Source organism: Typopeltis vanoorti, chromosome 9 (genome assembly GCF_054136105.1).
Source record: "Typopeltis vanoorti isolate ZY-2024b chromosome 9, IOZ_Tvanoo_1.0, whole genome shotgun sequence".
NCBI classification, from domain to species: domain Eukaryota; kingdom Metazoa; phylum Arthropoda; class Arachnida; order Uropygi; family Thelyphonidae; genus Typopeltis; species Typopeltis vanoorti.
This window is the reverse complement of record NC_143557.1, coordinates 83,163,550-83,178,301: the sequence shown is the minus strand read 5'-3', so window position 1 is coordinate 83,178,301 and position 14,752 is coordinate 83,163,550. Positions and strand designations below refer to the sequence as shown.

The 14,752-nt window shown below is 36.3% G+C and overlaps 1 protein-coding gene across 2 annotated transcripts in view; it reads left to right on the top strand.

The window, feature by feature from the left end:
* LOC150103208 (aurora kinase C-like) overlaps positions 1-14,752 on the top strand; it is a 121,881-nt gene that overhangs the window by 10,842 nt on the left and 96,287 nt on the right. For both annotated transcript variants that reach the window (XM_090398523.1, XM_090398522.1), the window contains exon 3: positions 7,167-7,276. In XM_090398523.1, coding sequence (XP_090254649.1) covers positions 7,167-7,276 — 110 coding nt within the window. The remainder of the gene's footprint in view (positions 1-7,166; positions 7,277-14,752) is intronic.

The window sequence follows — 14,752 nt, the reverse complement described above, 5'->3', positions numbered from 1 at the left end:
AGAAGGCAAATAGTCCCACTGTATAAAGGAGGCTCCAAAACAGAGGTATCAAATTATAAGCCATTTGGCATACTTGCATCCCATGAATTGCAGTTAAGGCATGTGGAGAAATTGCTGAAAGACAGAATTCAAGATTACATTAATAGCAATATAATATTTTTGTAAGGGACAACATGGTCAAGGGTAGATCATAATTTGTAATTTGTTACTTTTTATAATAAAGGTACAGTGGAGTTGGATAAGGGAAATGGTTACTCAGTAATACTGCTAGACTTTGCAAAGGCATTTGACAGGATTCCATGTAGAACTGTTGCATAAATTGGAGAAATGGGGATGGATATGAATCTGGTGATTTGGATTAGAGGGTGGCTGATGGATAGGATTCATCAAGGTTTTTGAAGAAGTTGAGTCCAAGAGGCAGATGAGCAGTGGTGTACAACGGGGCTCTTTACTTGGTCTTCTGGTATTTAATTTATAAATCAATAAGATGGGAAAGAATTTGACATGAAATATTTAGTTTTTTTCTGATGATGGTAAATGAGGGTGATGTAAAGATCCTGCAGAACGACTTAAATAGACTATCAGTATGTAGAAAGGTAAATGGGTGCAATTTGCATGTGGCCAAATCTAAGATGATGCATTTTGGGAAGAACAGATCATAAGCTATATATTATATTGTGGGAACTAAACTGCAGCAAACTGATGGACCATAGACTTGGGAACGATGGTGCACAGGGAGTTGTGATTTCAAGGGCATATGACAAAGGTAGCCAAAACAGCACATCAGATTATGTGGTTTTGTTGAAGAATGCACTAACAAGCTGGGATAGAAAAGTTATTGTTCCCTTTTATAAGGCTTAAATAAGGCCATATCTGGATTACTCTGTGTAGATCCGGGCATCCGAATTCTATGGGAATGAAGAAGTGGTGGAGTGGATACAAAGGTGAGACAAAGATTGTGGCAGGTCTTTTGGAATGCTCCCGAGAATGATGGTTTGTGTACCTCAAAAACTAGCTGATAGGCAAAAAAAAAAGAGAAAACATGATAGAAGTGTATAAAGATATACAATACAGGGTGTCCACGTTGGACCTCCCTTGTTTCAACGTGTTACTACTACTTAAGTGTATGGACCATGATGTCAAAATCGTACAAAGAGAAGGAACACTCACCAAGTTTTTGTAAAAAAAAAAAAAATCAGTACAGTTCCATGTGTGCATCTTTAATAGCACATACCATGTCAAGTCGATAATCTATCTCCGACAAGGTTCTCTGAAGCATATCAGGAGCAATAGAGGATGCAGCAGCAGAAATGCAACATTTCAGGTTCTCTAGGCTGTCCACTTTATTTACATAAACTGTTCTTCACATACCTCTACAAGAAAAAATCAAGTGGGGGTAAGATCTGGCAATCATGGTGGCCAGGGAATTGATCTTCGATGTCCAATCTGCTGCTGAGGGGAAGACACTGTCAGAATTGCACAGACCTCCAAATGCCAGTGTAGTGGGGCATCATCCTTTTGGAGGAGCATGTGAGGTTGTACACCCAATGGAATTTACTCTGCTTTGATTGATTTCAGCTCAGCTAACCACCACACAGTTTGCACTTTCTCTGCCCCTGATGCCATGTTTAAAACTGACAGCCCTGTCCAGCAGCACCACTTCATCACAACACAAGAAAAAATTCTGGATGAAACTTGTTGAGTCTGGAACATTTGAACAACCCAAACCTTACATATTTCTGCATTTCGATATTTACCATTCTTTGAAACTAGGGTGGTCCAATGTGGACATCTTGTATGTATATATATATGTAGGCTGTTCAATAAGTAATAAGACTATATTTATACAGAAAACAGATTACCTTTAATCGTCATCATTTACATGGTCTTTTTTGCAGTAACTACCGTGAGACGCGATGCATTTGTCCCAACGTTGCGTCCACTTCTTAAACACATGTGAAAGCCAGTTTTTTGAGAGTTCTTTCAAAACCGCCTCCACAGCTTTTACACATGCTTTGTTGCTTTCGAAATGGCGGCCTCTTAGTGGTTTCTTGAGCTGAGGAAATGCCCAGAAATCGCACGGTGTGAGATCAGGACTGTATGGAGGGTGTCGTAGGTTCTGCAAAACATCCACTACACAACCAGCAATATGTGGCCTTGCATTATTGTGGTGCAATAAGAAGCCATTCTTCAGCAATGGATGTTTCCTTTTGATGTGCTTGATGATAATCGCTGCTGTGTTGATCATTGTCTCTGTGATGGATGTTGAAGGGCTTCCCTCATGTTCAAGATCTTCCACATTTTGCCTTCCTTCCTTAAAAGTTTTATGCCAGCGAAAAACACTCGCCCTCGACATTGCTTCATCGTGGAAAACTTCGCGTATCATGTTAAAAGTGTCCAATGCTGATTTTTGCAAACGCGCACAAAATTTAATTGCATAATGCTGTTCCAGGGACACTTCCATTTCAACGACTGGTCTCGCCTCGTAGGCACACCGAAACAAGCTTGTGTTTAGCCACATGACACTCTGGCACATCAGCCCATATACACCATCTATCAACCTCTTTTGTTAATACTGACAGTAAAATTTCTTTATTCCACAGAAATTAATATTGTGATGAGTGGTTTCGCCCAGGTGATAACAGAAAGAAAGAAGTGTGAGAAAAGAGAAAGGAATGCTTGACTACGAGAGTAGGAAAAATTAAGGAGATATCTTGTACAGTGATTCTATCATAAGAAGTCTGTTTGGTGAGGGATTACCTATTGAACAGCCCATGTATATGCGCATGCATGCACACCCACACATACTATATATATATTGTAAGTACATGATGAAGATAGCATGTAAACATGCTATCTTCATCAGGACACAGCATGAACTGGAGCATTTGCAGAAATGTCTGGCAAGTAGATCAGGTGATAACAGAAAGAAAGAAGTGTGAGAAAAGAGAAAGGAATGCTTGACTATGAGAGTAGGAAAAATTAAGGAGATATCTTGTACAGTGATTCTATCATAAGAAGTCTGTTTGGTGAGAGACTAACAAAATCGTGCTTCCCAGGTGCAAAAATTAATGATGACGATGCTCTTTGAGTGCAAAAGGGTGAAGTGAAACCTATCTTATACCATACTTTTCTCCTTTCAAATTATTTGAAAGGAGAAAAGTATATTATAAGGGAGGACATGAAAGAGTTACCGAAAGTGGCAAAATAAGAGTTAAAATAGTGAGTCTTTTGCCACGGTATGACAAAGTTGAGCTGAGGAGGGCGATAATAGCGAATGAGTCCATGTGTAGGTTATGCATGAAGAATGATGTAGAATTTGTGGATCTGTGGAGTAAGTTTAGAATGATGTAGAATTTGTGGATCTGTGGAGTAAGTTTTGATACCAGTGATGCAATTGAGTGTAAAAATGTGTATAAAATGCTTGAGTTGAGGTTGTTTGTTACATTCTGGTTTGTTACTGCTGGTAATAAACCAGAATAGGATAATTAGTATAAAGCATCAGGACAGTGATGGGCCTAAGGAACTTTTGTACTTTATGTACACTAATGCCAGGAGTCTGAACAAGAGGGAGGAGTTATTAGTGAGATGTGACTGACAGAAGATGATATAGTTAGTGGGATAGAATGTGAAGGATATAGTGTATTCAGGGAGGATAGTAAGAAAAGAATTGGGAAGCGAGGGAGTATTATTGATGACAGCTGAACTGCAACCAAAAATAGAATAGTGGCCAGCAGAACAAAATATACAGTTGGATGTTTCTATAGACCATTGGATGTAAAGAATGATGAAGATAGTATGCATTAGGAAATAAGCTCATTGAGAGTAATTATTATGGGAGACCAACAATGGGAACAGAGATTGGAAGGAGAAGAGGACACCTAGAAGAAAGGAAATGGAATTTATGCAGTTTCTAAGGGATCATTACCTGAGGCAGCATGTGATGGAATGTACTAGGGGGTTTGAGAGTGCTTGATCAAGTAACTTCATCAGAGAATTTTAATAACATTCTCACCAGCCGGGAAATGGCTAAATGTGTGGAATTTTCAGTTAAAGGGGGGGGGTATATGTGGAATTACAAGGTTGCTAAGTATGACAAGCTTAGATTGGTTAAAGAAATTGGTTGACATGTAGAAAAGGGGTGACAGGATTGAGACATACAAATTACTGAAGGGTTTCTAAAAGATTAATACAGATGAAATTTATAGAACAGGACTCGTGAGAGAACTAGGTGCCATCCTTGGAAATTGATCAAGAGTGTAGTTGCAGGGTGTCAGGACTAGATTTTTTGCTTGGATAGTGGTGAATGAGTTGAGTAGGCTGCCAGAGTCTATTGTGGGTGCAGTGACTGTGAATGAATTCTAAGCAAAGTATTATAAATAACTTGCACATGTTGGATAGTGTTTGGCATGATGTTTAAGACCTCCCTCAATGAGTGACTCCATGGAGTAGCCCATAATAACAATGGATGGAATAGGTTGCAAGAGGTGGTTGTGAGTGCTTCATCAGTGAATGAATTTAAGTAGAGGTGTGATAGGTATGAAATTTAATGGCTAGTGTGAGAATAGTGGATCTTCTCCAGTGTACCTTCTGACTCCATGGTGATACCTCTATAATAATAACATGAGAGCCTAATTAATAGGTCATTGTGCCAAGCTTCAATTCAAATGCTTAGAGAAATTAAAAGGAGCATCCTTTTCTCCAAATGTTCATATTTGTAAAAAGGGGGATAATATAAGCAAGAAGATCATAAAGTGAATCCATCTACCAGTTGTTTATTCATTGAAAGGTTTTGTGGTAGTATAGGACTTAAATGTTAATTTATTCCCCCATTAACTTTAGAAAGAATTATTAAGAACAAATAGGACAGTAATTTGTTCACTTGGTGGCTATAATACTCTTTGGGTTCAAATCCTACGATACAAAGATCTTTAGTAGGGGGTTTTCAGCTGATATTGAGTTAGCTGGTCTTGTGCAGAGGTAGAAAGGTTTTTCTCTCAGAATCTCAGGAGTGTTTTTTTTTTTTTTTAATCATGCAGCATGGGCAAACACTGGTTAGAAGAATACACAGTTAGCAGATATAACATGCTGGATTCCTTTCCTTAGTTGCTTCTGTCATAATTCAGAACATTCCAACTAGCAGTGATTTGATAAAGATTTGGTATCTCTTAGGCTTTTAGCTTGGAAATGGACTAATTCCAAACTGCAATTAAATATTACTGGAATGGGGGGGGGGGGCAGAGATAGAATGTGTGTGTGTGTGTGTGTGTGTAAAGCTACACAAAAGGGTGGTGAAGTTGCAGTTGATCCCTCTTTTTCTTTTGTGCTGCTATAAGAACTGGAATTTGACCAGTTCTTATAGGAGCACCAGGAGATGTTTTTAGTATTTAGATTAGACAAATTTTTTTTCAATAATGTATCAGCAGAGCTAATTTGATAAGGAAAATGAAAGTGGAAAGGTTAGCAAAATAGATGTTTGATGCCAAGAAAAGCAAAAAAAATCTAGAGGTAGAACAAGGTGATCTTAAGTGGATTGGGATAGAAATGTTTAGAAGACTGAAATATAAGACATGACAGTATAGAAGATTTAACAGATATGACTGTCTGGAGGACAGTTTTGATAGCAAGTTAGTAAATATATAAATTTAATTAGTATTATCTTAATATCCTGTGCACCCTTTGTAATGAAAAATCAAAGGGGACATATTCTGAGTGTTTTCAAGATCATTACTACACCGGTTAGAAGCCTGATTCTGTGGTTGTTCATTAGAACTATCAATGTGTTTTAAAAAAAAGGTTGAAGTACGATTGGGCAGAAGTTATATTGAATATCTTTTTAGCAAACAACCCAAAAGCATGGCAGCCATTTGGACATGATGCAAGTGTCCTTCTTTGGAGCTTTCAGTTTTTGTGTAGATAAGTTGTTTAGTATAAGCAGAAAAGGGAAATGAATATTTTGTTAAAAGCATGTTGTGATATCCCTTCTTTCATAGGTGATTATCTTGATAAACAACTATTATGGTAAATAATGGAGACACAGTAGTCTCCATAATGAATCAAATTATGTTTTAATTTTTCTCTTGAACAGCCACAACACACCTCTAGACATTTACTGCGACTATTACAAAACTTTGATGGGATAGATGTTTTGAAATAAATGTTTCAGCACTTTTTAAGAATTGTTTCAATGATAAATTCAGTATAAATTGTGGATCAGAAGTCTACAAACAATAACAGAGCCAAGGGAAAAAAGCATTGGAATCCCAGTGATCATCCTAAATGACATTCTTGTGCTGCTGGTAGTACACCAATAAGAGAATGTATGCTTGTTGCTCCATGAGACAAAAAAAAAAAAAATCAAGTTGTGATTTGAATTTACTTAGAAACTACACAAATTTGTTTAGAATATCCACAGTATACTTTTATTATCTTGTGTAATCAGAGACGTGTTCAGATGTGCAAAATCACTGGTGCTAGCAAATGTTCAGCACCTTAATTTACAAGATGATAGGAAAGGATCACAAGATTACAGGAAAATGAAAGCCAATTGCAGTTGTAAACATTAAAATCTTCAAACTAGGGACTTTGACTATTAAGAAAGTTGATTTAGAGAAACATCATTTAATTAATAGAAATCAAAGATTCAAATGGCTACTACCATTAGTAGCGCAATAGAAATATAAATGAATTGGAAAAATGAGGCAAAAAAAATTTTTTTTTTAGCCAAACATGAAAGGGTTAGTGACACTCATATGCACTCTCAGAGCAAATGCATGCTCGTATGCACCTTGTCAAAAAAAAAAGGCCAATGTGAGCAGTTAGGAAAGGTGAGATGAGTAGTGACCCACCATATCCACATTTCCTAAAAGAAACAACTTTTAGCCTCTTTTAGGAAATGTAGATATGGTTTGGTAGATAGGTGGATAAGAATATCATTAAGGCTTGAGACTGGAATTATGACCACATGTTTGGTATGCTAATTTGAAATGATTTTGGAAGGTTTGCCTTTTATATACATTTAATATATAAAATTTTTTGCATCATAAATTGAAGCATAATTAGCCAAATTAAAAAGGGTAATATTTCCATTTTGAACTAAATCTGAATCTTGCACATGCATTTATCTGAAATATAAATTTTGGTTCTCAGTTTAACTATTTATTTAGGAAAGGAGAATTAAATCTGTTTTAAAAGAAAAAAATGAAGTAATAAATGCAAGCAGTACAGGGGGAAGTGTGACCAATGTAAGTGCTTTGGGAAACAAAGAAGAAAAGAAGTAAGTAATTTTTTGATTGTTCTTTAATGCTTTTAATGTTTTTCAATTGATAATAAACTCACTATAACAAATTACTGAAGTGTCCTAGCTAAACTCCCATAGCATTAGAATTATACAACAAGAAATTTACCATGTCAGCTCTTTGCTTTATGCAGACAATGTTATACTTCTAAATAAATCCGCTACAAGTTTGCAAGATTCCCTGACTAAATTGAATAACTGTTGTAATAGATATGGTATGAAGGTCAGCAATAAAAAGACAAAGACGATGAAAATAGGTAGAATCGTTGAAAATGTCAACTGCGTTGTGAATGGAGAACCTGTGGAACAGATGGTAAATTAAATATGGAAATAGACAACAGAATCAACAAAGCTGGTATGGTAGAAAGTCAGTTGAATAAATTGATATGGAATAAGAGAGAAATTAGTTGGAAACACTAAATTAGCTGTATACAAGACAATGTTCAAACCAGTTTTAACTTATGGATCTGAGAGCTGGGCCAGAAGTAAAACACTTGACACAAGACTAGAGACCTCAGATATGAGAGTTCTGAGAAAGATTAGAGGCATGAACAGATGGCATCAATGGCAATATCATATTAAAAACGAGGATATTAGGAATGATCTTGACATTGTCAGCATCCAGGAATGCATTAGCAGAGCTAATCTCAAGTGGTATGGTCACTTAAACAGAATGGGCGAGGAAAGATTAGGGAAAAAAAGTGTTCTCTACCAGGTTGGCAGGAAAATGACCCAGAGGTAGACCAAAATATAGGTGGATTGATTCGGTACAAAGTGCCTTAGACGATAGAAATATAAGATCTGATAATGTTGGAGTCTTGACAAGTAACAGACTGATTAGGAGGAAAATTGTAGATAGGAAGTTAGTAATGATGTAAATTTTTCATATACTACTATCATATCCTGTACACCCGTTGAAGGTACATGTCAGGAATTTGATGATGAAATTTACCATAAACCTATCTCTATAACAAGCTATTTTTCTCTGTTACCTGCAATCTTGCTATTGCAGGAGTGAGTTGATTTGTATTTTTATTTTTGTTTATATATTACAAATTTTGGGATGCATCCACATAATGATTTTTTTTAATACTGTTGCCAGTTAACATATTTTTATATTACATCTGTAGTAAAATACCATATTTGCCGGCCTATAAGACGCACTCTCTTTTGTACACATTTTTTATGAAAAAAACTTTATCACTGAATATTATAATGAATTTACAGTATTTCAAATATAAAGTAATAAGTAGGTCTACTTTCAACAAATTCCTAATCTAACTAGGAAAGAGTACCCGCCTTTTAATCTTCTTCGTCAAACCCAGAAATTAATCTCCAGAACTAAATGAAAAGAAACTTGACACTTGTTATGTTTCCTGTGAGTTTTCTTTTTTTATATCCTCTTCCTTATTCCACAAAGTTATTATCATTTTCTCAGTTGGGGTGGCCCGAAATGCCTCTCTGCAGCCCTCTTTCCATGTTCTTTCGCATACACAATCACACGTAGCTTGTATGCAATATTGTAGCAATGCTGACTTTTTTCAGCCATAATTTGCCAACAGATTTAGAGAAAATTTAACGGCAGAACTTTATCACCATTCACAACAACCACAACAACAATTGGAAAGTTTAAACGAACAGGAACACAGCTGTGATCGTTGATGACAGTGCATGCGCATTAACTGAACTCTACATAACTGGAATACTTTAACACACCACAAGGAAGCAAGAAAGAAACCATGTAACTTGGAACAGAGAAAATTTCCAGAAATGAAAGTAATAAAAAACTGAGTATCGGCATATAAGATGCACCCTGTTTTTCAGACCTATTTTCAAAGAAAAAAGTGCATCTTATATGCCGGCAAATACAGTAAGTTGTGCGTTGTTACTGTTTGTGCCTTTATCTTGTATTTTATTTATTTTTTCCTCATATAATTGTATAATACATGTATCCATCACTTAGTTGCTGCATTTTTCTTTACTTCATCACACAAAATTAGTACTTATCTATAGATCACAAGAACATCACAATGTTTTTGTGATCAATGCTTAGTAAGATATGGTTTCAAATCTTCTCTATAGTATAAGAATATAAGGGTTTCGCAATTGAAGGTGGGTTAGCAGGGTGAAAAAATCTTACGAAACAGGTAAACCGGTACGAGAATAAATGAGACACTTGCCCCACTAAATAAATTATAGGTTATCGATGCTTTTATGGAATTTTATGGTTTTTGTCATCTGTAACAAAATATTCAAATGACCACTACAATGCAAAGTTTTGAATTAACACTATGAGCACAGTCCCAAAACTAATCATTGTGGGGTATTCTAATGGGTACATGAATTTGATTTAAGACTGCACACCATATACTATCCTCATACCAACAATTCATTACCTATCTTATCAGCTGCCCATCCACTCCTCATTCTGAATTTGTATTTTGTCAGATTCCTTGGTTGAATCCAAATAGACTACACTTTACCTAAACCTTAACATTTAAAAGTTACATAATCTTTTTGTAATAAAAGATTCCAATCTTTAACATATCCATGTTAAACTCCAGATAATGGTTCCTGCATTTTGCTCATCACTGATTTCTCCATAAGCTAACAGAACCAGAAATATAGATCATTCTTCAGTTAGTAGGCATAGTCATATACAAGGTTGCCTAAAATTTACCTACCAAGTTTAAATCCAATTTTCAAAAGCAAGGACTGAAAGAAACATTGAAAAAGTTCAGGAAACATTTGAAAGAAGCCCGAAAAAGATCTGCCAGGAGAGTGTCTCGGGTGTTGGGGATCAGACACAACAGTCTTCAGTGAAGGAAGATCTTCATTTGTTTCCCTATAAAAATCCAGATCCAACAGCTGCTCACAGAGGCGAATATGGCAGCAAGATTGGATTTTGCTAATACAATGATCAGAAGAATTGAGAAACAAGAAATTGACCCTGGTTTCATCTGGTTTTCAGATGTGGCACACTTTTGGCTTGATGGGTTCATTACCCCAAACCAAATAGTTGGATATTTTTATATTTTTTTATGGGTACATCTCAAAGACAAAGTGTATCAGAACAATCCAATAACTTTGGAGGAGCTAAAGTCATCTATCGTGTATAAAACTTTGGCTATTCCAACAGACGTCCAACACAAGGTGGTGTACAATTTTCTGAAATGATTGCAGAAGATCATCAAGGTTGAAGGTAAACATATTGAACATGTTGTAATATAAATAGCATAAGATGTAGACCTTAATACACTTTGGATGAGATTCGTATGTTTCCTCGTTCAGGAGTAATGCAGCATTTTTCAAGTCCTACCTATGGGGGCTTTGGTGGTTTTTTCAGTATTGGAATAGAATCAACCTTTTGATTCTTTTAAAAATCAAGACATAAGAGGAATAATTCATCATTAAAGATTATTACCAGAATCACCACCACCACCATCATCAAATTCCTGCCATGTACCCTCAAGGGGTGTACAGGATACAATAGTACTACATGAAAAATTTACATCATTACTAACTTCCTATCTACAATTTTCCTCCAAATTGGTCTGTTACTTGTCAAGACTCCAACATTACCAGATCTTATATTTCTATCGTCTAAGGCACTTTGTATCATATCAATCCACTTATATCTTGGTCTTCCTCTGGGTCATTTTCCTGCCAACCTGGCAGAGAACACTTGTTTTGCTAATCGTTCCTCGCCCATTCAAGTGACCATACCGCCATACATCCAGGAATGCTGACAATGTCAAGTTCTTTCCTAATATCCTCATTTTTAATATGATATTGTCATTGATGCCATCTGTTTACGCCTTTTAATCTTTCTCAGGCCTCTCATATTTGCCTTTCTAGTCTTGGGTCAAGCGTTTTACTTCTGACCCAGCTCTCAGATCCATAAGTTAAAACCGGTTTGAACACTGTCTTGTATACTAATTTCTCTCGTATTCCATATGAATTTATTCAGTTGACTTCTTACCATACCAGCTTTGTTGATTCTGTTGTCTATTTCTATATTTAATTTACCATCTTCACTAAAAATCATGCCTAAGTAGCTGAAATGTTTTACTTGTTCCACAGGTTCTCCATTCACAACACAGTTGACAGTTTCAATGATTTTGCCTATTTTCATTGTCTTTGTCTTTTTATTGCTGACCTTCATACCATATCTATTACAACAGTTATTCAATTTAGTCAGAGAATCTTGCAGACTTGTAGCGGATATATTTAGAAGTATGACATCGTCCGCATAAAGCAAAGAGCTGACATTAACATCTCCATTTTGATATCATGTTTAATACCACTTTCCTTCATAATGTGATCCATATAGATAATGAATAACAGAGGAAATAATATACATCCTTTTCTCACACCAGATTTAACATTAAACAATCTTCTTGTACTTCCTTCGATTCTAACTGCTGACTTACAACTGAAATACAGACTAAGTATTGCTTGATATAATGCCCCATTGACACCATTTAACTGTAGCATATTGAATAGCTTCTCTCTTGGCACCTTGTCATATGCCTTTTCCAAATCGACAAAACTTAAATACAGATCTTTGTTATATTCACATGATTTCTCCACTATTTGTCTTAAAGTGAAGATCTGATCTTGACAGCCTCTATTTGACCTGAATCCAGCTTGTTCTTCACCAAGCTTTTTTTCCACAATTCTTCTCAACCGTTTCTCAAGTATGCTTGCATATATCTTACTAGGAACATTCAATAGGGATATACCTCTGTAATTCTCACATTCAGTTTTATTTCCCTTTTTATATATAGGTACTATGAGAGCTCTACTCCAATCATTGGGAATTTGTCCCTCTGTCCAGGCATTCTGAACTATGCAGTGCAGCCGCTGTAAGATTTTATACCACCATACTTCAGCATTTCTGGTCGAATATCATCTACTCCTGCTGCCTTTCCACATTTCAAGCCTTTGATGGCTTTTTCTACTTCAAGTATCGATATGTATTACTGACTGCATACCTGGTCAGTGGTTTTTATCACTGTGCTGTCATCACTGCTTGTTTCATTTCACAAATTTTCTAAGTAATTACTTCATACTTCAAGGATATCTTTTTCTCCTGTTTTCATTTCACCTTCATCTCTCTAACTCCTTTTACAGCACTCTTTCCTCTATTCCTAAGCTTCTTCAACAACCTCCAGAATATTTTGCCACGTTCATGATATTTATTTTCTATGTTCTTGCCAAAGTCCTCCCATGAATTTTGTTTAACTAGTTTTACACACTGTTTAGCTTCATTACATTTGTCTCTGTATTCTCTAAGAGCACAAGCTGACTTATTTGCCAGGAACTTTTGATATGCTTTCTTCTTTTACTTCCTGTGTCCACCATGGAGTTCTAATTTTTCTATTCTTGCAGACAATTTCGCCACATGCCTCTCTAGCTGGATCAATCAGGGTTTTCTTCAAGGCTTGCCACTGAATCTTTAAGGTTTGGTACCTGTTCTCAAACTCTTTCATTTTTCCTTCAATAATCTTCGTTTATTTTAGTCTAAAGTTCACATCTAAGAGCTGCGCTGCTCAACTTTTATTCACTTTAAAACTTTCTTACATGTCATTCTTTTCAATTTGAAATTCAGTTTTATCCTGCTCAAGACTAAATGGTGATCACTTCTAATTTTAAGTCCTCTGTACACTCTGGTGTAGTGCACCAGGGAGAAAACATCACTATCAACAATAACATAGTCAATGCGACTTTTCTTATTCCATGCCTCTTCTCTCCATGTGAATTTCTGTACATTTTTATGTTGGAACATGGTGTTAGTAATAACCAGTCCATGTCCTGAGCAGAAATACAGCAGGTTTTTGCCATTATTATTAGCTTTGCTCTTTTCTCAAAATTTTCCCAAAATATTTTTGAATGTCTTGCAATCATTTCCTACTCTGCTATTTAGATCCCCAACAAGGACCAACTTTTCCTTTTTCATTGTGTCAGTTGCTTTTTCTAAAGCATCAAAAAATTCCTCCACTTCTACCTTAGTAGAACGTTCTGTGGGACCATAGGCACATATAAGTCTCATTGTCCAATTCCCCATTCTGATATTTGCCCACATTACTCTACTTGACACTGCCTGCCATTCAAGAAGATGAGCCTCGTATTTTGTGTTGAATACTATGGCTACTCTTTCTTTTCCTTGATTGTCATTTGTCTGAATATAACATTTTGTATTTATTGCTCAGACAGATCTCACCAGTTTTTGTCTTTTTTGTTTCAGTCACCCCTATTATGTCAATCTGGTACTTATCTAATTCCTCCGCTAGCTCCATTTCTTTGCCATTCAGGCTTCTTATGTTGATAGTACCAATCTTTAACTCTGGTGATGTTGAGTTGGGTTGCTTTCAGATATGTTCCAGTAACTTACTTTTTGCTGTTCGCCTTGATTCCCTGGCGAAAACAACGGGGTTTTTGTTTAACCGGGCGATCCCCGGCAGGCATGAAATTTTGTCATGTTGTACCATCATTTTCTATATTGGTTTAAGCCAATAGGAATAAAATTTGGTCGGCTAAATCCGAAATTGCTAGCCCATCCTCATTCATTCATTATCCAGGTAGATACCCAACAGGGTGCACCATGAGAAGGTGAGGATTGGACATTAGGTCAGAAGCCCTGGTCGGTTCTCTGCATTCCTTTAAAGGCTATGTGGTGGTCTCCTCTCAGTTATACAGCTTTGATCCTTAAGCACCCCCCCAGAATAGCTAAGTTTCATAGCCATTGTCAATACAATTATACGAAAACATAAAAAAAGAGAACGACACTTCAATTGAAAGCGCCTGATGTTTGCACTAATTTAGCGAGAAAAATTTGATTTCTGGTAGTGTATATTTTATTTAAATCGCTCTCCTGAATGTAATCTATGCTAAAAAGAATTTCAAGCCTTATATTCTCTAAAACATAATTATTACTAAAATGGATTCTTGGATTGGGCGGGGGGTGCTTAAGAGTCAAAGCTGTATAACTGAGAGGAGACTTCCACATAGCCTTTAAAAGAATGAGGAGAACTGACCAGGGCTTCTGACCTAATGTCCAATCTTCATCTTGTCTTGGTGCACCCCATTAGGTATCTACCTGGTTACTGAACAAATGAGAATGTAATGGCAATTTGAGAATTAGCCAACCAAATTGTAATTCTTATTGGCTTCAACCAAAAATAAAATGATTGTACAACAGGATAGAATTTATTGCCCCTTTAAACAAGGCCCCCGTTGTTTTTGCCAGGGAACCAAGGCAAACAGCGACGTCAGCTAATGAACAAATCCTGAAACACACCTAAACTCAACAACACCAGAGGTCAAGATTGGTATACTGTCAATATAAGAGGCCTGAATGATAAAGAAATGGAACTGGCTGAGGAATTGGATAAGTACCAGATCGATATAATAGAGGTGACTGAAACAAAAAAACACAAAAACTGGCGAAAT